A 12,291-nucleotide genomic window follows, 5' to 3' on the forward strand; every position below is an offset into this window, starting at 1 on the left:
GAAATGGAAACAAGAAAAATGTAGCAGACTGGAAATCTTCAGTGAATTTATGAGATCTGGTAAATAAAGGAAAGTCCTAATACTTTCTCCTTGGAGGTGGAGAGGACAAACATTGCAGTCAAGCATTTTGGGAGGTTTAAGAGACAGGCAGAGAAGAGTGGAACTGCAGCAAAAATATTGTTTACCTGCAGTGATGCCTCCGTTTCGCCAGCCAGAATTCACAATCGCAGTTAAAACAATGCGAAGCCATGTGGTCTGGAACCCACCGCGTGACCTAGGGCAAACACCAGTCCTCATCAGCTCTAACACCACACTGACCAGGTCTCAGGACCTGAGTGCATGCTGAGATGTTGCTCTGGACCAGAACAGGCCAGCCCTGAGACAGCCCATCCCACAGGTCTCTTTCTGTGGGATGCAGCAGCTGAGGATGCAGACTCTCTTGCCTTAAAGGACAAGGGTGGCTTCTCTCAGCCCTGCTTCCAGCCTATTCATTGCTGCCGTAACCATGGAAATCAGCTGCCAGAAAGGAAACATCCTCTCCTGCTGCATTTACAGCATCTGCTGTTAGAACACACATACCTCGGTTTCCTTCTTGTCAACAGGCTCCCAGCTCGCTTCTGACAAACAGTCTTCACTGTGATCAGAGCAGAAGTCCTCAGTGTCACTGCCATCTGATTCCTTCAGACATGTCTGCAAAAAGAGAGTCACAAATCCTGTCCAAGGGCACTCCCTCTCCAGCCACACAGCGCTTGTGAAGGGCATACGGGTGGCTCCGCAGTTCCCCGAACAAGGAACAAAGCACTGAAGCATTCATGACTGCAAAGGAGCCATTGCTTGGCCCCCTGGAAGCAGAAGCACCTCCAGGAGGCACGAGGACACGGCTTGTGGATGAGGGGAGTGGGGCTGAAGAAACACAGTAATGGTCTTAACTGTCTGCTCTGAAGTTGTAAGAACGCGAATGTGGTTTGGAGCGGGCAGTGTGAGGGGGTGTGCAGGGACCGCTGCTGGCGGAGGGCTGCACAGCTGGGGTTGCTGTTAGAAGCAGTTACTTACGAAGTCGTCCTCGTAGTCCATGGGCGGTTCAGCCGGCGGCGCGCAGAAGTGGCGGATGTCCAGCCGCAGCTGCAGCTCCCGCACCTGCCTGCGGAGCTGCTCCACCTCCTGCTTGTAGCTGGCTTCGATCTGCCGCAGCCTGTGCTGAATCACATCCGTGGGGAAAGGCAGCCCATCATCGTCCAGGTAGAGAGGAGGCACGGGAGAAGGACATTTTGGTGGCATGTGCTTGGGACCAGACGCTTGCTTCAGGTGGCAGGGTAGCCACGAACGGCCGGGCTTCCCTGTGGAGCCTGCGAAATGCATGCCGACGTGGCCAGAGCAGACTGAGCCTTTTGCACCTTCCCTGGCAGACCACTGGCCACTGAAACACAGGCCCGGTGCCCGTAGCTGTTTGCTGCTCAACCTCTTGCTACAACAGCCATAGGAGAGGAGCTGTCTGGGTGTGGGCTCCCCACTGGGGAGCGATGTCACCATTCCTTGAAAACTGTCCCAGTTGGACCCCAAGAAGGAGAACTCGCTGCTTTGGCTCTGGAAAATGGGCTTGCGCCATTGCTCTAGCGGGACTCTGCCCAGCCGGCAGGGATCCTCACAGGGCCCCTTCCTTCCGGCAGAGCTCTTGCTGTTATCTTCATCAGGGCAGGGGATGCCCGGCTCCTGGCAAGGAGCGCTGGGTGCCAGTGGTTCCTGGCTGGGAATGTCTTGGCAGGAGGTGTTTTTCTTGAGGCAGCCTTCTCCACTGGGTGCCAAGCCAGTAGCCTTCAAAGGCTCCTGGGAACAGGATTCTAATTGCTTTCCAGAACCGGTGGAAACCCTGTCAACATTTTCCTGTTTGGAAGGATTTGGAGTTGGATGCGCACCATCCAGTTCCTCCGTGTATGTTCCATTTCCCTTTTCTGTCTCCACAGACATGCCGCTTGCTGGCACAGATGCCCAGCTGCTCAGCTGCTTGCTTTGCTCTTCATGCTCAGCGCTGCTGCTGAAAGCACTGCTGGCTTGCAGGGGGGCATCTTCCTGCTGCTCCTCCACTTGCTGTGTCTCAGCGGCAGCCGCCACGCTGCCTTCTCCCACGTGCAGCTCGGCTCCCTCAGTGGCAGTGTGCCTGGCTTCCAGGCCCACCCGCACCTCTTGACAGTGGTTATTCAGGTTTGGATCACTGGACGTGCGGGTCAGTGGGCTGCTGGAGTCGCAGGCTGAAAGCAGGTCATCCATAGATCTTGTCTTTGGTAATCTAGAACCCCAAAGCAAAGCAAATCTCAAAACAAAACTCTTTGAAACTTCCCTCGTTTCAGCTGTAGCTATGATAAGGGAAAAGTTCCTAACTGGAGGTGATGAGGTGGGTGGAGAGGAGGGGTGCAGCAGCATGAGCTGAAATGCAGAACACTACAGCCTGGCATCTGCAATCTGCCTTTTTAGTGCAGCAGTGAGCTGAACGTGTTCTCCTTCAAGAGGCTGGGACAATGCTACACAGCTCTTGCTCCGCACAGCAAAGATGAGAGCAAGAGGTAAAACAGAGGAACTACGGGAAGGGAAAGATGACTATGACTACCATTCTATGATTCTATGACTGTGGGAAAGAGGCAACCCGGGACTGAAGCTCCAGGCTCTTACCTGTCCAAACACCTGCCACTGAACTCCTGGCTCTGAGATCCAGGGGACATGTAAATGTCCATGTCATCCTGTCCCAAAGGGTGTGGGGAGGAAGCTGGGAGATACACTGCTGTCCAGACGTGCAGCGCTCGCACATGGCACACAGGATGCAGCACCTGCAACGACCACTGTGGTTAGAGATGAACACAGAAGGAAACCTCTCCAGCCTCTCCTCATACAGTTCCTGGTGCCTGGCAGGCGGAGAGCCCAGAAAGCGAGGCCAGGAGCAATACTCACCTGCTCAGACCCTGGCATATAGAGCAGATTGTGGAAGTTCTTATTGCCAGCCCGCAGGAGGGACCACACGGAGCAGGTACGCTTGTAGATGTTGTGCATCTCTCGCTCGCATGGGCTGTTCCCAAGGAAGGTCCCATAGAGGCAGGAATACGTGTGCTGCACCAGCTTCACCTGCGGCACCAAAGGGAGAACAATTGTCATGGCTATTGGGAAGTGGTGTTCTCTGTCTTCAAGGGCAACACCTTCCACCCCTCTGGGAAGATTCACGCCCTTCTCACCCAGCTGGTGACCTTAGTGCTGTCCTCTCTGTCACACAGGGCAGGACAAAGAGGGGATAACAGGAGGCACTTTGACTAAAGTGAAATCAACACTCAACTGATACCATATCTATGACCTTCAGCTGTATTACATGATAAGACAGAGATTATTAGCTATCATTTCCCCATATTTTTTCTTACATCGAGCTTTTGGTTAAAACAGTGCTGCTGATGGAAGCTTTTGATTAAAACGGAGCTACTGATGGTATCTGAATTCACGGGGCTAGAAAAGGACATGGAGAAGAAGCAATTCAAAGAAACTACAGAATATAAAACTTTCATCACTGGCCAGTCTGCTTGGTCTGCCAAGCCTGCAGTTCCCACTGGGAGAAGGAAGAAATGCAAGCAGTTAAAGAGGAGCTGTCAGCAGCATTGCACATGCAGAACCAGGTCAGAATGCCTCAGCTAAAGGGCAGGGCTGAACCCGCACAGGTATGTCAGGAATGCCAGCGGAGAGCCCAAACAGTACTCAGACACTTCCCAATTTTTAAAGAATTCAATTTTTGTTGTCTTTCAACTGTAACACCATAAAATATCATGGCCTCCTCTCTGCCTCTGCTCACATCTGGTAAGGAATGAAGAAGTGTTTGCATGCGTATTTCTTACCAAAAAAGCTTCATTAAATTCAAAGAGGCAAGGAAATTGCTTCAGAAGCTGATGAACGGCATCCAGCCACTGGAGGAAAACCGGGCACTGCTCGTTCTGATCTTCCACTTTCTCCTGATGACCACAGCGATCACCAAATTTGTGACCAAAATCCAGCCAATCCGATTCAACAAGCACCTGGAAACCCTGTGAATAAAAGAGAAAACTTTGCTGTAGGCACCAAGCGAGACAAGGCAAGCCCCATCTGCCAGCAGAGGCAAGTGATCTCAGGACTCTGCAGGTCTGGCAAGGAAACTCTGTGCTCGGTTTGGGGGCAAAGCTACTTGAAGGTCAGAGGCTTTCAAACACAAAGCAATGTCTGTTATTTCTGTATGACAAGCAGCCTGGAGAATGAACATAAATAAATAAATAAAATAATCACAAAGAGGAGCAGAGAAGCAGCTGCACCTTGAACACAACAGGTTATTTACCAAAGCCCTTTACCTAACTGGGAATGAGGCATACAGCTCACTGAAAAGAGGCAGGAAGAACATATAGAAAAACTCAGTGCCCATAATAACAGCTCCGAAATGCCAGTAAGCTAATTGCCAAGTAGAGTTTTGCTCCTTTCTGCTGAGACTCCATTACAAGAGCTGCCATTTGACAGACACGAAACAGCAGAGTAGCACAGCGCGCACCTCCATGGTCCTGTAGTAAGGGTCCAGAAGAATCTTTGCCAGTGCTACGATCTGCGGAGTCCTGTCCCAGCCGTCAGAGCAATGAACCAGCACTGGACGTCCTTCTCTGTCAACTGCACTGGAGACCAGCACTGCTGCCTTCAGCATGACGGAGAGGTGCTGCAGCCACTTGGTGCTCTCCAGGGCTGAAAGCCAGCTAGAAGGTGTGCAAAAAAAGCAAGAAGATGGTGGCTTAGTCATCCAGTGGAAAAAACAACACATTAATCCAAGTTGTTTTTGTGTTCTCAATGAAAATAAGAGTCTTTTAAAAAATATGTTAAAAGGAGGAGTCAATAACTCCTCCAATTGGCAATAACTACAAACCAACATCTAATTTCAATTTTTTCCCGTATGTTTCTGAAACATAGAGGATAGGATACATACAGACAACAGATACTTAAGTCCGTGATGCAATCTGTCCCAGATTACCAGGGATTAAAATGGGCAACGTTTAAGCACTGTAAGCACTTTCCCCCTAGCTAAAGCAAGGTGACTTACTTGCTGGGGTCTGGCACTTGACTGCAGACAGCTCGCAGATACTGGAAACTGTTCCGGATGGAGTGGATGTTGGCCATGCCCATGAACACGACTTCACAGTTTGGGTAATACTCTGAGCACAAGAGACAGAAACATTCAGAAATTGCTGCTGCCACTGCAGAGGTTGCCTCCGTGCACAGGTTGGTTGCTCCCCCACAGCAGCACTGCTCAGTTCCAGCAGCATGTGGGCAGTTTTTCTGGAAAGCCTCGTGGGCCAGCAGCTGCTTCTCTGGGGTAATGGACTCTGCACAACTGAGAAGGGCAACGTGCTCCCAGAGACTGAGCATCAAAACGCCAACCTGACACAAACCGCTCCAGGGCCCACTCAACCCAGCAGGTTCAAGAAGCGCTCAGCCCTGCGTACCTTCACATTCGCAGCCTCCTCCCTTTGCCCTGTTGGCCACAGCTGCTGTGTAGGACCTGGCATCAAGGATCAGCAGCTTCTGAGGAGTGCCCACATTCTCCACACCTGAACAAGCGGTCAGGGACGAGTCTGCAGAGAGAGCACATGCTGAGTGCTGGCACCTCCCTCCCTCCCTCGGCAGCCCAGCGCTGCGTACCCATCCCGCATGCAGGGCCCAGATTATGAACCTGGATATTGGGTTTAAATCTTGCATTTTAACAGCCCTGTTAGCAGCAACAACATTTAGGTGTAGGGAGTGCTGTACAATGTGCACATTTGGGAGACAGCAGAAGGAAGTGTGTTGTCTCACCGAAGTCGGCCTCACAGGCCTCGCTGCCGTCGCTGCTCCCGTTGTGCGGCGCGCTGCCGGGTGCCTTCGCTCCAGGGTTCAAGGCACAGGCTTTGGCAATCGATGTCACAAGATACTCGTCATCAGCATTCCGCCAGCCCCACCAGCTGATTTCGGGCTGGCTGCAGCGTGCAATCACCGCCCCGTTGCGCACATGTCTGCAAAGGAAGCCCTGTGGAGGTGAGGGACACCCCAGCAAACCTCCCCACTCACCTACAGCCAGCTGGCGCCTAGGCAACCCTGCTTACTGTTTCACTCACTGCATCTAGCCCTGCACCAAGCAGTGAAACAGGGCAAGGCACTCATCGGCAGTTATTCACAGCAACAGTGGTGACAGTAGTCACCCAGGGAGGCTGTGGATGCCCCATCCCTGGAGGTGTTCAAGGCCAGGCTGGATGGGCCCCAGGCAACCTGATCTAGTACTCAGTCTAGCGGTTTGCAGCCCTGCCTGTGGCATTGGGGTTGGAACTTGATGATCCTTGAGGTTGCTTCCAACTCAAGCCATTCTATGATTCTATGACAGGGAGGCCGTCACTCAAATTGCAGTGATGAGGAACACAAGATGACTGTGAGCAGTGCAGGAGTGGCTGATGGAGCTGGAACAGCTGGCAAAACGAGATAGCAGCGGGGCAGGCGGCTGCAGAAGTGGCTGCCAGGAACACACAGGGGCAGCTCAGGGGCAGCTGCATGCCCAGACCCAATGGCAGGGCCCACTGAAATGAACAGGGAATCTCTGCAGCGAGCGGGAAACTGCCAGTTGCTCTAGCCATTGTTCTCCTAAGAAATTAGAGAGAACTTCAAATAATTATGGCTGCACTTTGGGAAACTCATAGTTATTAGTTGTGATAGTGCTCTGTTCTTCCCTTATCACTTCTTCCCTTCCTTGCAGGACGTACTGGTTGTTAAACCATTTCATTTACTGCTTGTAAGTTACAGGGATTAGCTCACTCAGCATCAGACTAGTTAGTTTCTGGGTGGAGGCCTGAGCTGGTGTTTATTAATAACCCCTAAAATATGAACCCTACCCTGGCTGTAGGCCTCACAGAAGGCCCCAAATAGGGCTAAGTGTGCATTTTTCACATGAACATCCATGTTAAGTGGCCTGGAAAGGGAATGGATGATTATGTGACAAAGTTTGCTGCTGCTACAGAATTATCCATGAGAGTCTATAGCTGACTGGTAAAAAAAAATGTAGAGGATCTCAAGATATCAAGTGATAAAAAAAGCATATAAAATTTAATGTTAATAAATGAAAAGTAAATGTAAAATGAAAAGCCTGTGGTGAGTAGGCTCATTGAGTGACCATAAAGCACAGCCCCACGTTTTCCTGGATATACGTGGCAGGAAATTGAAGACACTGGCTGCTGCAAAGGCAGCGTAGGCAGAACACCTGCATCCCTGTTCTGTTACACTCCCTTGAGATGCTATCCCTGGTGTGTGGCCCTTCTCAGGGAGGGGATGAGGAACTGGATGGTCCTGTATCTCAGTTCTTCCGAACAATAACGCTTGCCCCTCCCTACCCCGCTGCCCCTCATGCAACACCTCTCTGAAGATGAGCCAGAGTAAGAACAGAGACACGGATAAGTACCTGACAAACAACACCCAAACACTTCTTGTAGGTCAGCACCTCTGAAAACGTCGCATTGGTGGCCAAGTAGAAGATATAACAATTTAGATCCCAATGCACACTAGCACAAGCCTCAGCCCAATACTCAAAGGCCAGTGGAGCTCCGGGCAGCACCCCTGACATTATCTCTCTTCCTCATGCTGTGGTGGTTGTGGGTTGTGGGACAGCAGAGCCGTTGCTTCTTCCCATTATTTGCTCTGAAAGGCAGCACACTCCGAACACGCTGAGGCTTTGGATTTCCTCTAACACTGGTGCACAGCATCTCACGAGCAGCTCTGCAGCTCGGAGGAATGGTTTTGCTTCTCAGAGACAATGTTCTCCTGACGCAACTTGCAAGGAATTTTTTCTTGCTAACGACATCTTGTAGATAATACTGATGAAGAGTCTAACCCGAAGACTTCCAAAAAAATGACATTCACGTTCAGCTCAAAACACTTTGGAGCCCTTTTCTTTTGGTGCCATCCTTTGCTGCCATTCTGTTTTGCAAGATGAGGTGCGGCGTCACTCCCAGGAGATCTATTTCTGGCTGCAGGATGACTGCAGGATGGGCAGCTCCGACAGCAGCAGCGGCTTTGTTTATACTAGTAAGTGAAACAGAGCCAAGGTGTGGACTGCAGCACCGGCCCGTGATCACCCAAGCCTGTTTGTTAGCACACCCACAGCTTCTGGCCTGTGCCAACTAGCACTTTCCCAGACGGTGCCTGAGCACGTTTCTGGGACATGCGGGTGCTGTGCCACGACTGCTCCCAGTGCCTGCTTGGGTGTGACAGCTCCGTTCGGGACACAGAAGGCAGAAAAGAGCTTCAGCTGTGCTGATGTGTGAAGCCACCTGCAGTCAGTAGTGGACTGCTTCATGCACTGCTACCAACGTGGCCAAAGAGTCAAACCGTGTTCTGAGAATTCTCGGTGCCACAGACTTCTAAGCAGAGCAACAAATACTGGGCAGGGCATGGTCTTGAGGTAATCAGTTTCACGAGACATAGCGATGTGTTAATAAACACAAGGGAGCATGGCCAGCATCAACGAGCATGAAGTCATCAGTAAGCAGAAAGTGCAACAGGTGCCAGTGGAAGAACCAAAACCTAACCCGAGCCTGCACTGAGCCCCCTAGGCCCAGGGCACACCCAAAGCTTGACTCTGCGCTCGCCACAAGCACATGAAGCATTTCAGTTCTTTTCTTACTTGAGGTTTTCCTCGAGGAAAAGTGATCCTTGAAACTGGAACAGTGGAAAGTGCCACAGCATTTTCACTTACGGGCCAACGCTATTCCTTAATAATCCTCAGTTTACTCTTGATGGCTCAAGACCCCTTCAGAATCCAAAGCTGGAGCAGGAGGTACCTGCACTGAGTCGCTTCACCTTTCACTCCCACATTCACTGAGAGCACAAAGCTAGAGCACATCTGGTGTCCTTAGCACATGCCACCTAACCCATAGTCATCAACCAGAAAGCTGCAACTAAGCGCTCTCTGAGCAGCTTAGCTTAAAACACAAGGAACAGCCGAGAGAGGGTTTCCAGAGCAGTGCCTCCCACTGACACCTATGGGTTCCCACCTGAGATGCATGCCTGCAAGCGCTCCCAGTTTCCAGGTCTACTGGGGACAGCCCTGCCCCATTCATCATGACCAGAAGGCCCCAGGCCGCACGCTCCGCCATGGGGCTGGAGAAACGCCCACCCTTTGCCTGCAGCAGCATGGGCACGGATAAAGGTGACTGGGAGCATCCGTGAGCAGCTCTCGGCTAGTGCAGTCCCAAGGACTTCTGAAGGTGGCCATGCAGACAGCGCCGTGACGAGGAGCGGCTGGCACACCGTGCCCGTCTGCCTCTGTAGTCAGCTAAATAATTAATTGCATCCTCTGTGCTGCTTTACAAGTGAACCGTGCCTGGAGGCTCCCGCATCTCCACTGCGCATCTCCACTGAGAACTCAGCAATGAAAACCTGTGCTTCTGCTTTGCTTACCAGCTCAGTTCTGCTTTTTGTGAGGAAATTGGTAATGCTGTACCTCTGGTGTCACACTGCACACATCTGTCTGTCAGCCAGTGAATTCAGTCGTGTCCCCCTGAAGCTCTGAGCTCTAGCAATAGGTCCTGTGGTGCCCGAGTCCCTGGGGTGCATGCACCCGAGCCCACTTGTCCCGAGCTATGGGCGACGAGGAGCTGAGTGGGAGGTGTGCACTTTTCCCCTTCCTCCGGTACAGCACAAGGCACTAGGCCATGGCCCTTACAGGCTCTTCTGGCCAAATGTTTCCATTTTAAGGGCAAAGGCCAAAGAGTGCATGAAAATGAGAGAGAGATGGAGAAGGCCCTGCCCCATCTTGTAGCATCCCTTGTCAGCACCTTGTAATCTGATCCCAGGCTGCAGAGGGCTGCAGCTCAGCCTGTAAATTACTGGGTATCCTCACAGCGATATTATAAAGTGCTGAACAAAATAATTGTAAGAGAGCAGCAAAAAGACATGCTTTTGCCCTCGGGTGGGGAAGCACACTGGGACAGTCTCCAGTGCCAGACCAATTTTAGCAAAAGTAATCACAAACACAATTAACTTCTTAGCTGACTTGGCTACAAAGAGGGCAAGGCTCCATCCGATAACCAGCACTCACTGCTCTTCTGCTGCAGAATTTAGTTCTTGTAGAAACAACACGCTGTGTTTTGCCAGCATCTAATAGCAAGCAACACAAACCACGTAACGTGGAGACGTACAGTGAAGGTGACTGTAAATCCCCTGTTTTCACTTCCTGGCTCTACTACTTCCCAGGGCTTTGCCCTGTTGTGCAGCTCTGATATTGTCAAAGCTTTTTGTATTTGGATTTAATAATTGCTAACACCGAGTCTAATGCTAAAAACCACAATATACATTACAACATACACCAGCTGCGTGAGGTATCTTCCTGCACACCTATGCAACCAACTTCCCGTTTGTTTCAAACATGCCAGTCTCCCAGAAGATGTGTTTAAAGAGAAATCACCCCCTGCCCTGAAAAGCTCTGCTTTACTTGCTGCCTAGCTGCACGCATCCTCATATACAGATGATTTTTGGAAGGCTGCTCTGACCAGGGAAGAGGCACTCTCTGTATTTACCAGCTATTGACTCAACCACGTTCAGCCTCCTGCAAACATTTCATCCTCCCTGTTACCTCAAGGTTTACAAACTCTCACAACTCACTCAAAACAAAAACGATTTGCAGATGGGTACCAAAAGGTGCACCCAGGCCCTACTCCCCAGCTGAGGGAAGGGCCACGCAGCAGGCTCATTGTGGCCGAGAATTCTTTTCAAAGAAGCTCGGCACATATCACCTTGTCAAAGTACTCTGAAACTCAGAGAAAGAGAACCTGAATTTGACACGGTGTCCCTGCTGCATCTCCCACAGTAGCAAAGTCACCCCCATCCTCAGATCTAACTGAAAGCAGGAAAGCAGCAGCAGTTGCCAGAACACGTTTCTCCCTTTGGGAGAGCATCCTGCTTCACCGGCACAGACCAAGCTCGCACACTGGCCCGAAGGGCAGCTACCAGGGGCCTGGGGAGAGCCCTTGTTTGTTCTGTGTTTACCTGTACACAACCACAGGGATCCTCTTCCACGACCTAAACGAAGCCACATTCTCCAGCTCCTTATCAGTGATCCAGACAGGAACCAGCAGCTTCTGAGGATAACTGGAACAAAGCCTGGAAAAAAGAAAGCAGCAAGGCAGGATGAGACTCAGCACCCAAAATCTGCACCAGAGAAATTGTACAGTGACAGTGCAGGAGCAGTTCACATTTTCCCAAACTCTCCATGCAGGACGGGCTCTCCCTGTCTGTCTCAGTACCATTTCAACATGAGTAAAGTGACCCAAAAACTGCTGTCAGGAGCAAGCTAGAAGACAACCTCCTTCCCATCAGGCCTCACCTCTGGGCCCATGCAAAGCATGGCAGCACTTCGCACGGATACCTCTGGAACACACCTGGGGTTTAAACACGAGGGCTTGCGTGTGGGACTTGATGATCTTGAAGGTCTTTTCCAACCTGAGCAATTCTGTGTGGGGTTTTGGTTTTCTCGCAGCACTTACAAATGCAGAAATGCGCAGTCAATAATGATTGATGATCAGCCAATGATTACCTTATGCTCAAGTCCCAGGAAAACATTAAAAACCCAACGGTAAGTGCGTTAGCAGCAGGACAAGAGGGGCTCGAGGAAAAAGAGGGGGAAAGGCAAACACCATGCTGGGGAGAAGGGCTGAGAGCAATGCAAGCAAAGTGAAGCACACGTGAAGATCCAGGAGTGCAGGGGCTCCCTGCTTACTGCAGTGAGCGCTGTGCCCCCGGGCTCGCAGCGTGTGGCTGCATGCAGGGCAGCTCGCAGGCCCAGAGACAACGCACTGCCTGGATCCTGGACCCGCTGAGCACCGCAGCTCCTGCAGGCAAAGTCCTGCCCACGGAACATCAAAGAGCAGCCTCAGCTCTAAGCTCCAACTCACATGGCTTAGAAAAAGCATTTCAGGGTTGAGGGGGGTGAAATGAGCCAGCAGGTAAACTGCAGAGCACGCTGGTGCTCCCCTCAGTGCAGGATAACCCAGCTGGTGGTAACGAGCGTGGTGCAGCGCTCAGCGCTGCCTGGGATGTGATGCTAGCACGGACCTGCCTGCCCTGTAAGGAGATGTCACTCCACATGGGGCACAGACAGCTGCTCAGAAAGCCCTGGGCAGAAGGCAAGGTGGGTGTGTGGGATAATAATAGGGCACGGAATGGGAAGCCAGGAAGCAAGACTGAAGCTGTCAGGTAACAGGCTGAAGGCCAGGCCAGGACGTGTGTGGCAGAACTCTG

General features: G+C 51.4%; 1 protein-coding gene across 3 annotated transcripts in view; it reads right to left on the reverse strand.

Moving 5' to 3' along the window:
* Positions 1-12,291, reverse strand: part of MTMR4 (myotubularin related protein 4) — a 41,875-nt gene that overhangs the window by 2,385 nt on the left and 27,199 nt on the right. For all 3 annotated transcript variants that reach the window (XM_021415311.1, XM_021415313.1, XM_021415312.1), the window contains 11 exons: positions 11,041-11,154; positions 5,830-6,026; positions 5,481-5,609; positions 5,078-5,189; positions 4,541-4,736; positions 3,864-4,049; positions 2,941-3,111; positions 2,665-2,819; positions 1,054-2,284; positions 580-690; positions 186-274 (listed from right to left, as the gene is read on the reverse strand). In XM_021415311.1, coding sequence (XP_021270986.1) covers positions 186-274; positions 580-690; positions 1,054-2,284; positions 2,665-2,819; positions 2,941-3,111; positions 3,864-4,049; positions 4,541-4,736; positions 5,078-5,189; positions 5,481-5,609; positions 5,830-6,026; positions 11,041-11,154 — 2,691 coding nt within the window. The remainder of the gene's footprint in view (positions 1-185; positions 275-579; positions 691-1,053; positions 2,285-2,664; positions 2,820-2,940; positions 3,112-3,863; positions 4,050-4,540; positions 4,737-5,077; positions 5,190-5,480; positions 5,610-5,829; positions 6,027-11,040; positions 11,155-12,291) is intronic.

This window comes from Numida meleagris, chromosome 18 (assembly GCF_002078875.1).
Source record: "Numida meleagris isolate 19003 breed g44 Domestic line chromosome 18, NumMel1.0, whole genome shotgun sequence".
NCBI lineage: Eukaryota > Metazoa > Chordata > Aves > Galliformes > Numididae > Numida > Numida meleagris.